The 16,771-nt window shown below is 38.5% G+C and overlaps 1 protein-coding gene across 4 annotated transcripts in view; it reads right to left on the reverse strand.

Moving 5' to 3' along the window:
* The window catches only part of stxbp6 (syntaxin binding protein 6 (amisyn)), a 35,575-nt gene that overhangs the window by 17,494 nt on the left and 1,310 nt on the right, over positions 1 to 16,771 (reverse strand). For 2 of the 4 annotated variants that reach the window (XM_067367198.1, XM_067367201.1), the window contains exon 2: positions 8,981 to 9,179. In XM_067367198.1, coding sequence (XP_067223299.1) covers positions 8,981 to 9,134 — 154 coding nt within the window. In that variant the 5' untranslated portion in view covers positions 9,135 to 9,179. Of the gene's footprint in view, positions 1 to 8,980; positions 9,180 to 10,149; positions 10,171 to 11,433; positions 11,569 to 16,771 lie in introns of those variants that run through there. The other 2 variants (XM_067367199.1, XM_067367200.1) reach the window with 2 other exon arrangements.

The raw sequence follows: 16,771 nt of genomic DNA on the forward strand, positions 1-16,771 counted from the left end.
CAACATGGCCCCGCCCCCTTTGTTGAGTGTTCTCGGGGGCGGGGTTTATGTAAATGTTAGGGTTTGTGATGTCACTAACCCAGGAAGAAGCTCGTTGTAGTCCATAAATGGAGAATTCTGTAAAAGAAAACATCTCTCTTTGCATTGAACTTTGAGGGTCGTAACTTTGCTTTCGAACTAAAGTCAGCTATTCAAGCAACACATCTTTGGATGTGAACTGAATTTAACTGAACTCAGACAAACATTTTCTTGCAAAAAAACAAAAACAAAAAAACAAATACTGCAAAACAAAGCAAGAACGCTGGCTTCTATTATGACTCAATCAGCTGTGTGTGAATGAATGCAGTGATATACAGTCCTCTGCATTCGAGGAGTTGTGCTCTAACAATGCCAGTTTTAACTATTCATAAAGGACAGATGCATGCTGGAGTCCTATTCCACCAAAGAGATCAATTCAAATCTTTGTTTGACAAATCAACATGACACTGACTTCACACTAACACACCCGGGAATCTCACCCACCAGGACACAAGCAGCGGATGAAGCCTGGGATGTCCTGTGGGAGTCGCTGCTTAAGCGAAGCAGCTCAGAGAGAAACGTCTGTCTAAATCTCATCTAACCTTTAGATGTGTCCTGAGTGAACAGCAGGCTGCCAGGAACACAAACCGTCCTGCTGCTCCGGCATAACTGCGTTTCAGCGACTGACTGACTTTACCTTACTTGACCATATAAAGGACAGTGTCTTTGCATCTACAGTATGACAACACTGTTTAGTGTCGATTCATGCAGAACCTGAGGTCATAATGTGGGTGTGAGGTCATTTTCAATAATTCACATCATGGCCCGGCTGGAGTATTATGAGAAAGAGAGATCGACTCATTGGTTGTATTACCTGCATCTCATACAGCATTTATTCTTCAGGTCAATCTTATATTCATAATAAAAAATTTGTTTGAATGTCCGCTGAGGAAAGCGATATCTTTGTCTTAGTATCCTTTTAATGGCTGAGGGGATTTCCCAAGACAGCGATAGTCAATGCATTTGTCGGTTGCGTCTCATAAGGTGTTGTTTAAAGTAAAATGCCTTGTTCACAACCTTGTTTCAGCAATTTGTTCAAAAAAAAAAAAAAAAAGAGTGCATACAGGGTTAAGTTAAAGGATTAGTTCAGTGATAATTTACTCACCGCCATGTAATCCAAGATGTTCATGTCTTTTTTTCTTTAGTGGAAAAGAAATTAAGGTTTTTGAGGAAAACATTCCAAGATTTTTCTCCATATAGTGGACTTCACTGGGGTTCAACGGGTTGAAGGTCCAAATGTCAGTTTCAGTGCAGCTTCAAAGAGCTCTACATGATCCCAGACGAGGAATAAGAGTCTTATCTAGAGAAACCATCGCTCATTTTCTAAAAAAAATAAACATTATATACTTTTAAACCACAAATGCTCGTCTTGCACTGCTCTGTGATGCTCCACGCATGACGTAATCATGTTGGAAAGATCACACGTGACAGAAGTACCGCGGTAGAGCGGAAAACATCGCAAAGACATCGTCGTTTGATTTAGTCTTTGAACGTTCACTTTGTAAACATTGGATCGGTACTTCTGCCTACGTCACATGTGATCTTTCCAACATGATTACGTCATGTGTGGAGCATCACAGAGCAGTGCAAGATGAGCATTTGTGGTTTAAAAGTATATAATGCTTATTTTTTTTAGAAAATGAGTGATGGTTTCTCTAGATAAGACTCTTATTCCTCGTCTGGGATCATGTAGAGCTCTTTGAAGCTGCACTGAAACTGACATTTGGACCTTCAACCCATTATAATACAATATACTTTTTGATATACACAAAACAAATTATATCTCATGTTAAACCACTATCTACTTAAGAGCCAGCGGCAAATTCCCGAAGGACTGGCTGGAGTCTCAAAATGCGAAGCCCAATCTTTCCTTAAAAACCTGATGCACAAATATATTAACATCAGAAAAAATGAATTTCAATTAAATATTTGGCTTGATTGACTAAATCTAGTCATAATAACCATTTAGAAAATTACCATAAAATGAATAAAAGAGCTGGTCTTTGCCAATTAGCAGAGAGGTGTGAAGTGAGATTGGAGCATATGTCAGTTTCATGGTCCTGGTGGGCAGAGGTCTGAACTACAGGGCTCCTGTGGTGTCTGTGTGTGTGTGTGTGTGTGTGTGTGTGTGTGTGTGTGTGTGTGTGTGTGTGTGTGTGTGTGTGTGTGTGTGTGTGTGTGTGTGTGTGTGTGTGTGTGTGTGTGTGTGTGTGTGTGTGTGTGTGTGTTCGTCCAGCTGCTTCATTAGAACAATTAACACAGACGTCAGTCATAGAGCACATCTGAAATACGCAGCTCATTCTTGTTGCCTCAGATGTGTAGTATGAGAGCATCAACAGTTTCAGAAAATAATCACCTTTTAATCTCTGCTGATTAAAGAACAGATGACAGTCGTTTCTACTGTGATGATGAACCGTCTGACTTCACTGACAGGTACAGAATCATTTATGCATGCATTTTATTGAGTGATTGATTGAAAAACAGTCAAAGTGTAGTTTATCAAGTCAAGACACAACATTTTACTTCTATAGCACTTCAGATTCAAATCTGCTTTTTATTAATAAGCAGGAAAATAATGGTGTTGTAAAAATCTGTTCAGATTTTAAAAGTCCTGTAGTGTATTCCAATTTTTAGTTATTAATTCACCCTGACTTGTTGGACTGGATGAATTTTCCCAGTTCTTGATCAATGAATGCGGTTGTTCCCTGGGAGCTTTGAGTGCTGAAAGTCACAGTTTGTTTTTGTCTTACAGGGATTGAGTTGCATTTGCTTGGGAATTATTAGACAGACACAGAGCAGTATGTTTCACAGCCGGATAAGAAACACTCTACTGCAGCAGATCTTGAGTTTTAGGTGTTGAACAAGAAACATTGAAGGTTTAGGAGTGTGTATTTCCTTTGAGAGCTTGAACAATTATTTTGACATTATACCACCAGATGTCATAATGTATAAATAACATAACAATTGCCATTAAACTCCCACATCTGCACAGGAATACCACAAGTAATGTCATATTGTCACCCGTTATGCATGTTTGACTCTTAGAAATGTTTCCGTTTAGCATCACGCTCTTGTAACTCGGGCCACACTGACAAAGTGCACATAGGAAAACGTTTCAGACGCAAAAAGAAACTGAAGGACAAAAGCAGGGAAGAACAATACCAGGAAACATCAGAACAAAGACTGAAGAAACAAAAAACTGAGCATGTGGCAAAGCTAGGGCTGTAAGGATGAAGTAAAAACTTGAGCTTTATTTTCCAAAATAGATATTTTAGCAGACTTGTGTGATTAGTGAAGGATTTGATAAAATGTCAACGGGACAATTATTGAAGGACCACCACAATTCCCATGATGTAGACTGAACTCAACTATAAGAACTGAAACACTTTAGGTCAAAAGATTTTCTATGAATATCCTTCTAAAGAAGACAGTTAGCTTAGGAATACAGCAGCTCTTTTTCACTAAGCTTGTAGTTCAAAAGCTGGTTTGTGAAACACGGATCAGAGACACTTTCATAGCCAAACAAAAGTAGATTCATGCCAGACATGCCAACATTCCCGAATGACTGCTGGACAAAGACACTTTGTGTTGTTATCTGCTCTCTATCCCAGTAAATATTTGGTGAGGACAATTCTTGAAATGACTAGACTTGGAATTATAAGAAACGGAGGCATAATTCTGAGTTTTTAAAGTAACTGTGAGACATTAACTTTGAGTTATTCTGTAACTTTTCTCAATGCTGCAAATGATTAGATAACGATAAATTACAATAAACGAGTCTAAATTCAACAATTGCGAGGCAAAAAATAATTAATACTATAATTTTATAAATAAAAAATAATAATATATTTTTTGGGTTTTAATTCAGGATGTAACATCACAAACCATAATACATAAAAATCAAACGGAAAGAAAAAAGTCAGCTAGTGAAAAAGTGGTAGATGACTTCAACTTTAAATGAGAAGTTTGTTTTCCAAGAAATCAAAATGACATGAAAGGCACAGAAACAGTGACCGAGACGTGCTGTAGATGTGGTGAAGAAGCACAGACACTCAGGAACTGCGAAACAGCCACACTTCCTCTTCACAGGCAGGGCGATTAGATGACAAAAGCCAAAAGTCATGTGATGGTGGAGGCTGATTTTGCACATTACGTTTTTGTGGTGATGTTTATCACTTTAATGAGGTCCAAGCAAAACTCAAACCACCATCTTTGAGAATGATCACTCACAAGCAGCTGATCCCACTGAACAAGGACCTATTTTTTTAACTTCATTTCTGGCTATTAAAACATACTTTTGTACTTTTAAAATGAAAATTTCTGAAGTTGCCCTAAAGGGACTACAGTAGATAACTATGTAGACAATGTGACTGGTTCAACAACTCAGCTATCTCTAAAAAAATCTCCACTAGATTGAGTAATCTGCTTAAACAAGGAAGTCAAGGAAGTAGTTCATCTGTTCTCACTGGATCGATCTTACGTATCATCTGACAGAGAGAAAACCACATGCTCCACAGTTTGTCATAATGTTTGCAATGGTAACACAGCCAAACTATTATTACAGTTTTTATTACTCATTTATTAGTTACTAAAAGTTCCCCTTTTTCAGATATTACCTTTTAATGTGGTGTGTAATAGAGCTATTTGTGAATGTAAAAATCTTTGCACAAAAAATGAATACGACTTCAAATTGTGTCAATCACATTTACACAACACCTCCAAAACTTGTCCGTCATAAAAATAATTTGGATCAGGTTGAATTTTCTGTGTTTTTGCCATCCGTAGCAAGCATTTGAGAGGTGTTTTGACAAATCAGAGCCACCGTTGAAATGCACACCAAAATCCAGAATGGCGTCTGACAAATATTTGTGGTATTATTTTTAATGTGTGGCTCCAGTATCGCTAGCAAATCAAGAGCCGAGGAAGAGCTGAGATTGAATTCTGAATACGTTTCTGACATGCGCTGTAAACGTTCGACCAATCACAACAGACTGAGCCATCTGACCAATCACAGCAGAGCAGCTCTCAGAAAGGCGGGGTTTAGAGAAACCGAATCCTTGATGGAAGTGTTTCAGACACTGAGAGAAAAGAGCTGATGCTGCAGTGGATATTATGAGAGAATTACAGTGTTTTTGACCTTGGATGAACGTGAACCTGTTGTAAGAGACTCCAAAACAACATTAGGATCCCTTAAAATAGCAAAAAAGGGGCACTTTAACTATATTACAATTGTTTATTCTGATAATTATTATTAAATAATTCAGCCATTTATTGAGGATGTGTCTTTAATCATGTTGATGTGGCCGCCATTTTATAAAAGTAATATACCACTCCCTTTATCCATAGTAAAATCATTCTCTTATGGATACTGATGCATCCCATATTGTTTTCAAGAAGTCTTGTCTCCTTGCCTTTGTCCAATTACAGTGTTACATTTCAATAGTAGTGAGGTCAGAACTCTCCTCCTCTGTTGTTCATTTTCTCCTGTATTTTTGTCTTACTCAACTTCCTTTGAATCAGAGTTCACAGAAACACACACACACACACACACAAGTTTGGATTTCATTAGTCCGCCATGACGGAGCAGCGGAGCCCCACAACATTGATTCCTTCCACCGTGATTCACAGTTGGATCGAGACTCTGCGTTGGCACCAGGAGGAAGGAAACGCCTCCACTCGCCTCACACTCATTGTAGTAATATTTTTTTGGAAAGCTGTTGTTTCCTAGTGTTAATCAGAGACAGTTCAGGAACACAGGTGTTATCAATCACAAGCACACATGGTATAAATCCTTCTGTAGTCTTGCAGAACACACTTCTGACTCTAGACGTGAAGTCTGGTTCACTTATCAGCGTATTCTAGACAAGAACTCACATAGAAAGACGTCTGACTGGCATTCAAAAATGCTTTCCTTAATGTTGCTGTTTGAGCGTGACAAAGTCCCTCCAGCGGGAGTTCTTCTCTATATCAGTGTCAGTGTTTCTAAACTCCATCTTGAGTTTTCTTCACAATATTCTTCATTTAAATAATTCATGCGCAGAATAAAGGGGCGGCGCCTGGTTGAGTTAGTTAGTAGTGTGTTGAAACCAGACACTGTAACTCTGACAGCACTGCTTGGATGTTATAACTAAAACTGCTGCATTTTGAAAAATTATATTTTGATGCGGGCTCATTTGTCTGTGAATCTGATGTATACGATCATATACAGTTTTACAACATAAACACTGCTCAGATTGCATTATTTCTTGAAGAATGATGATAGAGAGCAGATCATTCAGAAGAAATGTGATGCAAACAATGGAAAATATATCAATATTTCATGGATTTAGCGCTTTTGTGGACAAAAAGTACTGTTTTTTGTTTTTCAATGGACACTCATGGATATTTTACCCAAGTGCCATGGATTGGATTCATCTCACGATCACGGTTTCATTACAAACGTATGAAGTACCGTTTGATTTTGTGTGTTGTCATTTGCACTGTAAAAAAAATGGACGTACTGTAGTGTCCGTGACGTCACCCGTAGATTTCTGAAGAGCATTTCTGAAACGAAAATGAGGCCGCTGCCATCTTAGCAGCGCGTCGTCACGTGTCATTCCTGGATAACTGAAAATGGGCAAAGAGGCAGGATGTGGTTGGAACGGAGATGCTAAAACCACGCCCACCTAGCTCGACGTGATCATGTTAGCAAGGAGATATCTATCTATCTGAGACACTATCTAAAATATTAATAAAGATAACAAGTTATGTCATTAGAAAGTTCTAAAGGTTTGCTGTCGATCTACGGTGTCTTTGTAACGATACAGATGCTCCAGCAACAGTAACTGCAATGTGTGTCAGGTGTGCAAATGACAACACACAAAATCAAACGGTACTTCATACGTTTATAATGAAACAGTGATCGTGAGATGAATCCAATCCATGGCACATGGGTAAAATATCCACGAGTGTCCATTGAAAAACAAAAAACAGTACTTTTTGTCCACAAAAGCGCTAAATCCATGAAATATTGATATATTTTCCATTGTTTGCATCACATTTCTTCTGAATGATCTGCTCTCTATCATCGTTCTTCAAGAAATAATGCAATCTGAGCAGTGTTTATGTTGTAAAACTGTATATGATCGTATACATCAGATTCACAAACAAATGAGCCCGCATCAAAATATAATTTTTCAAAATGCAGCAGTTTTAGTTATAACATCCAAGCAGTGCTGTCAGAGTTTTATCCTCCCGTCATTGTCATTGTAGTAAATCTCACAAACAAAACTTTTAGCCAATGCCACGATCCATGTTTATCTTCCGCATGCGTGCACATCTACACAGATGCACATCGAGTTTAGACCATTAACGCAGCAAGCCATATTATTTTATAATTGTATATATTATTATTTTATAATTGAATAACATAATCCCGAAAAAAGCACAAACACGGCAGTGATGCCAAATTCAGCGGCTGGAATTAGCTGAGGTAAAGTGACGGCTCACAGACAGCAGCAGTTAATTATGCAGAACTTTAAGGTTTGATAAAATTTAAATGTATGAGTTATAAAAAAATTCACCCCCCTCAGAGTTGGCATGAAGGCCAAAATTAGCAGTATGGACCAAAACCACAATTTGATCCAGGCTCTAAACATGTTTATTTCTGCTGTAAAGTTGGGCATTTTATCATGGGACTCTTTTGGAGCCTGTCCCTAGCGGCCAGTCGATGAATTGCACCGTTATGGTAAGGGGCGGGACATTTCCCAAACACCAATCACAACACACTGCTCCAGCCGACCAATCAGAGCACATTGTGCTTTTCAGAAGGAGGGGCTTCATAGAGACAGGAAGTAAACAGAGCGTTACTGACAGACTGGGAAGAGAGGAGCTGCAACAATGGAGAATATGAGGAAAATAATCAACATTCAATCTAGTAGAGCACAAAAACTACATCAAGACTAGGGCTGGACGATTATGACCAAAAATCAAAACCTTGATTAATTGAACATTTTTCCTCGATTACGATTAATAATTGTACCTCGATAAATTGATTTAGTTTGTTTTTTGGCCCTCATAGTTCACTTACAAGGTTTAAATGTGCTTGACTGTTAAAGGTGGGATTTTTTTCCTATTGAAAGAGTGATCTGACATCATAGCTCACTTTCAGCAGTTATTTTATCTATGGTTCGTAAAATCAGATACAGGTAAATGAGCACAGTACAGGTGTGTAATGAGAGCGATTGTGTGTGTGAATTTGTCATACCGTCTCTCTATTAATTGTGAAGCTGTGGGTTGTAAATAGTTCCTTCAAAAGTAGAAAAATATATGCTATAACAAGTTGAGTTTCTAAGCTACTTTAGTGATAAATCACAGGACAGTGCTGACAGCTAGTTTCTGCTCCTCGGTGCGTGCGATCTTCACTTTTTATAAAGCAAGCACGGCAGCTCGCAATAATAATACACATCCTAAATCGCTTGAATGTCCAAACCGACATAATATGGCCTCTCAAAGTAAGTGATGATTTACATCCAGACAGTTTTATTGTAAAAGGGTGATCAGGACCCCGATGAGAAGAGGAAACAACCGACTGAATGCATTACTGGAGAATTCAACAGTCAAACAAAAGCTGCATATCGCAACTGTTGTTGTTGTTGCATTTATAATGCATGAACATAAAATACATTATAAATGAGACCTGTTAACGTCAACATCATTTGAAATGTAACTTGATAGCAGAAACATCATGATTTTATACAAAATTGGATTAAAACTTGATCATGCAGCACTATATTAAAGAAAATACCAATCATTAATAAACCTGATCTGAGGAATCATTCATATCTGCAGCTCAAAGGTTGTGTGCCACAGTTTAATAGCGATCAAATCAGTAAACTGCAGAAGTAATGAGGGAAGACTTTACCTGACAGGCAAATGAATGTGGTGTAGTCTCCCTGGCCTCCTGTAGCCAAGAATGGGATCTTCTTCTTCGTCCTCCTCCTCACCTGCACAGCTGCCAGCATCCGTTCATCGTTCGGAAGAAAGACCGCCTTGTTGAGGGCCGATTTGGCACTCATTGTAGCCGATGGCACAGGCAGGGTGACAGCAGGGCTCTCTTAACTCTGACGACAGAGAAAATGAGACAGACACCGTTTCTCAATATGCGTCAAAATTTGGTTCCAATACTCAAGAACGCATGAAAGTCCTCAGATTGCATCCCCAATATCAAGAGCATGCATCGCTGCAGACTTGAGAGAACCGAACCGTTAAAAATCCCAGAAGTAATCGCAGACGGACGATATACGCTATTGGAGTAAAGAGTACATACTGTATGCTTATGCAAAAATGTAGTCAATTTGAGAGTATAAGTTGATAATATCTTTGAAACAGTACAACTACAAAGTAGCCAAAAGGTTACCCTAATTACTCAAATACTTGACACCATTGTATTTGGTGTTACGTGTTTTGAGCTTTAATAATGTTCTCATCCGAATCACACAACTATCTACACCGAAACCAAGGTTAATTTTGCATTAGATGTGTGTGAACCCCTTTAATCGAGACACCCATTTGAAAACCCACATAGAAAATGTAGAAATAAATGACAACAGCCACACATACTGATGAAGAAAACACTGACACGCACAAACATACATTAGAAGAATTTTTAAACTACTTTTGAACTGTAAAGTGTTTGGATGCAGCCTGTAAGTTCTTTTGAACATTCAAGCATGAAAATATATTCTAGAAGAGCCCCAAAAAACTAAATCAAGACTTAAAAAAGGGCATAATATGGCCCCTTAAAGTAAGGGATAACTTATATCCAGCTGGTTATATCACAAAATAAACTCAGACAGGGTGATCAGGACACAACAACCCACTGAATGTATTACTGGAGAATTCAGCAGTCAAACAAAAGCATATTGCATATGCATATTGCAACTGTTGTTGTTGTTGTTGTTGCATTTATAATGCATGAACATACAATACATTATAAATGAGACCTTTTAATGTCAACATCATTTGAAACATAACTTGACAGCAGAAATATCATATACAAAATTGGACCAAAATTGAATTCTGAATACTGACCTAACATTACAAGAAGTTAAGACAGACAACTATCCTCAAGAACCAAACCAGAGCCACTCACACACTCACGCAGAAGCCTGCGGACACACAAACGACAGCTGGACACGAACACATTCAGTCTGTCAGCAGTCATTGTGGACTGGCATATGTGAGGCGGCACAAACTCATGATCTCTTGTGTAACAGAACAAAGACTCACAGTTACACTCACAATGAAAAACGGCACAAAGCTCTTGTTAACAAACAGCAAGCCTGAAGGCAATGGCTTTATTTGTCATGAAAAGGTCGGTGCTGCTGTTGTCTCAACCTAAATGAGAAACAAATGGCTTTCAGAAATCAAATTTGTCGTTTTTCCACTTGATGTCAAACTGGCTTGGCTCAAAACACACGCACTCCCTCGGTCAGGCCATATAGTGTCGGAGCATCCTGACTCCTTGTTTTGAGAACATGTTGTGCAAAAGCACTTTTTTTAGGGGGTCTGAAGCCACATCTTTCATCTCAGCCCCACACAAACCTGACTAACTGTGCTGTCAGCACACTTACAAATCTGTAACCTCCCTTTATATTTACTCCTGTGATCAAAGCTGAATTTTCAGCATCATTACTCCAGTCTTCAGTGTCACATGATCCTTCAGAAATCATTCTAATATGATGATTTGATGCTCAAGAAACATTTATGATTATTATCAATGTTGAAAACAATTTTTGCTCATTTTAAAAATATGATATTCTATAGTGTTATATTGTATTTTTGATCAAATAAGTGGAGAATTCTTTCAAAAACAAACAAATTAATTATTCCAAACTTTGGTAGAATCAATGTACATAATAAACCAAGAGAATACTGAAGGAATTCTCCAGGAAATATGAGTCAACTACAAAACAATGGGTGAAATAAAAGTACAAACATTCACAGAAAATACAGAAAGAACAGGACTAGCAAGTTAGTTTGGCCTCTTATAAGCAACAAGCACAAGAAGCAGAAGCACTGGAAAGTGAAGTCAAAGCAGTGTTTGTTTCCCATCAGCCAGTGAAGGGGCTGTGAGGATTTTACACCACAGAGCGGAAAATATGACGATCCGCTCAGAATCCAGAGCGAGGAAGGAAAACACATGAAGCTTAAGGCCTGCGACTGACTAAGTGAAATCCTTAACCGAAAGCAAACAACTTATCCAAAGCAGACAATTAATGGCACAGAGACAGAGGATGAGTAATCATTATCTCACTCACGGATTAAGTATTTTAATCTTTCATTAGGGGCCGAGCACTGAAGGTACATACGCACTTATTGTCTGTTAGTCGTCATCTTCTTCTCTCCAAAGACTCTTACTGCGGCCCATAGAAGAAGAATGTGAGGCTGTATCTCCTCAACACTTAAGCGTATTGAGATGAATCTTGGTGCGTGCCGTCATAAGCATGACCTGAGGTCACATGCAGGGTTTCAGGACAGCACCACCTACTGGTCAGGAGATATGAAAAATGGCTATTTTGCATACCGAGTCAAATGATGCCCAATTTTCCCATGTTGACCATTTTGGGTGTCACCTATTTTGAATTTTGTCGTAAAATGCTTTATGTGTCATCGGCACCTTGCCCTGGAGGTACTCAAAGCCAGAAAGCACCACCATGTGGTCAAAAATTATCTTATGGCGGCCAATAGGACCGTATGGTAAAACAATTTGTCTTTGACAAGTGATCTAACCAATCATAACGCTGAATCCGCCATTTTGTCCGACAAAGCAGTCAGAAGTTAGCAGATTAACCTCGGTGGACTTAAACTTGAAAAATGAAGTTTACTTACATCTTTCTGCATTTGAAACAACATTCCTTCTCATGTTCATTCATGTTTATTTGATGCTATGAATGAACTAGTAGGAATAGATGATCGGTTCATGAGCCGTTTGAGCGGAGGAGCTACAGCGATCTGTCACGACACATTAAAGTGCCACAAAACAAAGCAACAGTAACTAAGGGGGGCGAGTCTTTGCGAAGGGTCATTTGCAACCAATGACATCATTTTCCATCATGAAAATGTTTCCGCCATTTAGAATTTTCTGAAAATTTTACTTTTTCAAACTCAATACCAGGGCGGGAGCGGGCTGGCGGTCCACCGCCTGTCCCTGTGTCCCCCTGCCTCTCGGCGCCCCCCGGATGCCCTTGACAGGGTCGACCGGTTTTGCCTGGCGCCCAGAGCGTTTACTTTAAAAAATTAGAGTGTTCAAAGCAGGCCACCCGTCGCCGCTGAATACCGCAGCTAGGAATAATGGAATAGGACTCCGGTTCTATTTTGTGGGTTTCTGGAACCCGGGGCCATGATTGAGAGGGACGGCCGGGGGCATTCGTATTGCGCCGCTAGAGGTGAAATTCTTGGACCGGCGCAAGACGGACGAGAGCGAAAGCATTTGCCAAGAATGTTTTCATTAATCAAGAACGAAAGTCGGAGGTTCGAAGACGATCAGATACCGTCGTAGTTCCGACCGTAAACGATGCCGACCCGCGATCCGGCGGCGTTATTCCCATGACCCGCCGGGCAGCGTGCGGGAAACCACGAGTCTTTGGGTTCCGGGGGGAGTATGGTTGCAAAGCTGAAACTTAAAGGAATTGACGGAAGGGCACCACCAGGAGTGGAGCCTGCGGCTTAATTTGACTCAACACGGGAAACCTCACCCGGCCCGGACACGGAAAGGGTTGACAGATTGATAGCTCTTTCTCGATTCTGTGGGTGGTGGTGCATGGCCGTTCTTAGTTGGAGTGATTTGTCTGGTTCATCCCGATAACGAACGAGACTCCGGCATGCTGAATAGTTACGCGGCCCCGCGCGGTCGCTGTCCAACTTCTTAGAGGGACAAGTGGAGTTCAGCCACGCGAGATGGAGCAATAACAGGTCTGTGATGCCCTTAGATGTCCGGAGCTACACGCGTGCCATCACAAGCATGACCTGAGGTCACATGCAGGGTTTCGGGACAGCTCCACCTACTGGTCAGGAGATATGAAAAATGGCTATTTTGCATACCGAGTCAAATGATACACAATTTTCCCATGTTGACCATTTTGGGCGTCACCTATTTTGATGCTATATTTTATGAACATATTAGCGTATCATTACGAATCTCAGTATGCATCATCAGCCCCATGTCCTGGAGGTACTCAAAAAGTCAGAAAGCACCACCTTGTGATCAAAAACTATAGTGAAATTCCAAAAAGTGCTATTGATTAATTGGTGCTATAGTTTTTGATTAATCTTAACGAAACTGAACTTCTTTTAAGTTATATTTATGGGTTTTTTGTGCCTTTATTTGGAGAGGACAGTAGAGAGCAGACAGGAAAGCATCGGGCCGAGAGAGGGGGGCAGGATCAGCAAAGGACCTCCAGATGGGAATCGAACTCAGGTTGCCATGAACGCATTTGCGCCATATGTCGGTGCACTAACCACTAGGCTATCAGCGCCGACTTAGGATTCCTTCGGTCATTCCAAGAACAATAATACCAATTATGCCATAGTCGGACAAAATTGTTGTCTGCCATTTTGAATTTCTTTGAAAACCTACTTCTTTAAACTACTCTTACACCATATTAATCAGAGATTTTGTCCTAACCAGCCGCGACGGCGACACGCAAATATTCTATTCTAGAAACGGTTTCTATTTCTCCGCGACGTCGCGGCTGAAATATCAACACAAAGTATTGCAATGATAATATCAGGTACTGTTTATGTGCTTTATTTAATGTTAAAAGCGTCTAATGTGAGTTTGAATATCGTTCTGTGTTCCCAGCTTTTTAGCTGTAATGAATTGGATAATTCACCTCAGATCTTGAAAATAGATAAACTGTTAACTCAATGCGAACAAACAAGTGTATTCTATGACAAGGATTGGTTCAGTCACTCCGTATGTACTTTAAATAATGTTTAAATGGTGTAATATTTATGAATTTTACTATGTACTTGCCCATTTCATTGTGTCCACTGTGCTCTTTTCTGATTGGCTGTGGCTTTTGATTGATTTTATCGCTTCTCATTGTCACGTTATGTCTAGTGTGGACAGTCAAATTGCTCGTCGCTGGAATCTTACTGCATTGCGTCTGAAATTTTCACCAAAATCGGCTCAGATCATCTTCAGACCATGTCAGCAAAAAGTTGTTAAAAGCTTTTTGATTGACCGAACCGCTCTCGAATAACGCAGCAAGTAACCTGATGGCATGATACCAAGCTGACTCTTAGGCTGCAACTCTGCAAAGCTTCGGCATATTGAAACCAAACTTTGTCATTGTCATCTCACACTGACCACATGACATAAATTTAGCTAAAAGCGCCACCATTTGGTCAAAAGTTATAGGCAATTTAATCATATTACTAGTTATTCTATTTATGATTTTCAGCCACTTTTACTGAACCATCTAAAATTTTCTTTATTTACTCATTATTGCAGTTTAATATCTCCTTATTTTGTCCCTTTTCTAATTTTCCATTTTTATGATTCAGTTATTTATTAGCTTTCCATGAACCACAGTGGTCTGTGAAACCCTGAATCAGCACAGATGTAATAGACTTCATCTGCTGTATATCACCTCTTTACTCATTCAGAAATCACTTTGGCTTTTTCTCGGACCCAACTATTTCTCTAAAGAGTTATCGACTATAAAGGGCTATTTACCATATAAATGTTGCTTCAAGTCAACACAATAAATTTATGCTTATATAATCTCTGCTATTTTAAAACACACTAATGATGTTTTGCCGTGACACATTATACTTATGTGGTTTCTCGGGATAAACCGAAACATCTGAGAGGGATATAAAACCTTCTACACTGGCGAGAATGGTTGCTGTTCACTTTAAAATGGTGCATAAATACAAGGGCTGTGTCCATTTGGTGTGGTGATTCAGCAGAAGGTGAGAATTATTGCCAAGAACCCAATAGACAGCCATGATTCAAGACACCTGATGTGGACTTCATTATATTTAGACCAGAGTTCCTGAACAATCCCCTCATAAACCCTAAATCAGACCAGAAGCAGCGAGAGCTCAAAGAAAGAAAAAGGCCAACTCAAGCAGTTTGAATCATACAGAAATGGAGTAGGATTGATAGTTCTGAACAGGGTTTGATCATCCTGTATTTTTGCCTATTGACGTCAGATATCACCAGGGGAAAAAGTCAATGCTTCTGTAGAAAATACTCAGGACAATTTATTTCTCACTAAGAACTGTGTCACGTTAATGTAATTTGACAGTCCAAGAAAAATTGCAACTGCATTTTTTCTTAGATAATGAACTGAAAAGCTGTATCAGATGCATGTTATTCTGTTGATCAAAATATCAAAAGGTAATGTTGCACAGGGGGCACTATGTCCCATTTTGACTGAAAATGACTAAACAAAACATCAAAAAACGACATGTTTGGTGAATTATGGAGGAAAGAAGCATTAAACTACATTTGTAGTGAACATATTAAAAATCTTTTACAAGCTATAAAAAGTAAGCATCAAGTGATTCAAAGAAACGCATTCACTTTATATGATTAAAACAGATTTGATTTATAACTTTAAATAATAAACATTGATCAGTGCTCAAATATAGTCAACAGAAGCTCAAATACACGAGAACCACAGAGGTTTGCTATTGTGCCTGTTACTGCGGAGTAAATGATGACAATTTCTCATTTTATTTTCATGTCTGTACATTTTTTTGACAACTTCACAATACGTCTTTTTGTTTTTCCTTTTTGTTTTAATGTTAAATTTTGTTAAATCTTTTTAACCATTAATTTTTATTTTAAATAATTTAACCAAACTAAAATTACAACTAAATTTACATATTGACAGGTGAAGGTGATTTTCTCTGTCAAAAACAGAATTTGATCATTATTTTGCATGTCACACCAATTGATTTTGCATTACACCAAAGAAATACACATAAAAACAGGTCTTTTTGCAGGGATTATAATCTAGACACAACTCTCTCTCTCTCTCTCTAGACACTTTCTGTAATGTATGCATGTCTGTAAAAATGTACATTGCTAAAAATAAATTAAATTGTAAGTAACTTTTTTTCTTTCTTGTTTTTTTTTTTTTTTTTTTTTTTTTTAAACATACCAGGTAGGTATTTTCAAAGCACGCCACCAGAATTTCATTTTGGTTGCAAATTTACAAATTTTTGGTTTATGTTGCGCTGGTTATATGGCACACGACAGTCATCTTAACAGAGTCATTGACAAATAAGGTTTTTAAAAGTGTAAAAAAACAACTAACAAACTATATCTCCAAAATAATGGAGATATAATTAATTGTGAACTTTTATTAAGTGTTAACAATGAGATTATGTGGTTTTTATAATCAATTATCACTGATTTTGTAATTTTTTACAAGATGGACAGAATTTGCCACCAAAAAGTCATTCAGTTTAACCAAAATTTCGGTTTACCAAATGATGATATTTTCAATCAATGCTAACAGGCTGATATCTAGCTAGCTAACAAAAAGACAATCAAACATTTTATATTTAGTACAAGTTTTTAAAATATCACATCATTTTCCATGTTTTATAGCGGTTGCACTGAATGACATATGAATGCGTATGATCAAGAGAAAACATGAATTTATCAAATAGTTAAGAGAGAGTTAGTTAC

This window comes from Chanodichthys erythropterus, chromosome 18 (genome assembly GCF_024489055.1).
Source record: "Chanodichthys erythropterus isolate Z2021 chromosome 18, ASM2448905v1, whole genome shotgun sequence".
NCBI lineage: Eukaryota > Metazoa > Chordata > Actinopteri > Cypriniformes > Xenocyprididae > Chanodichthys > Chanodichthys erythropterus.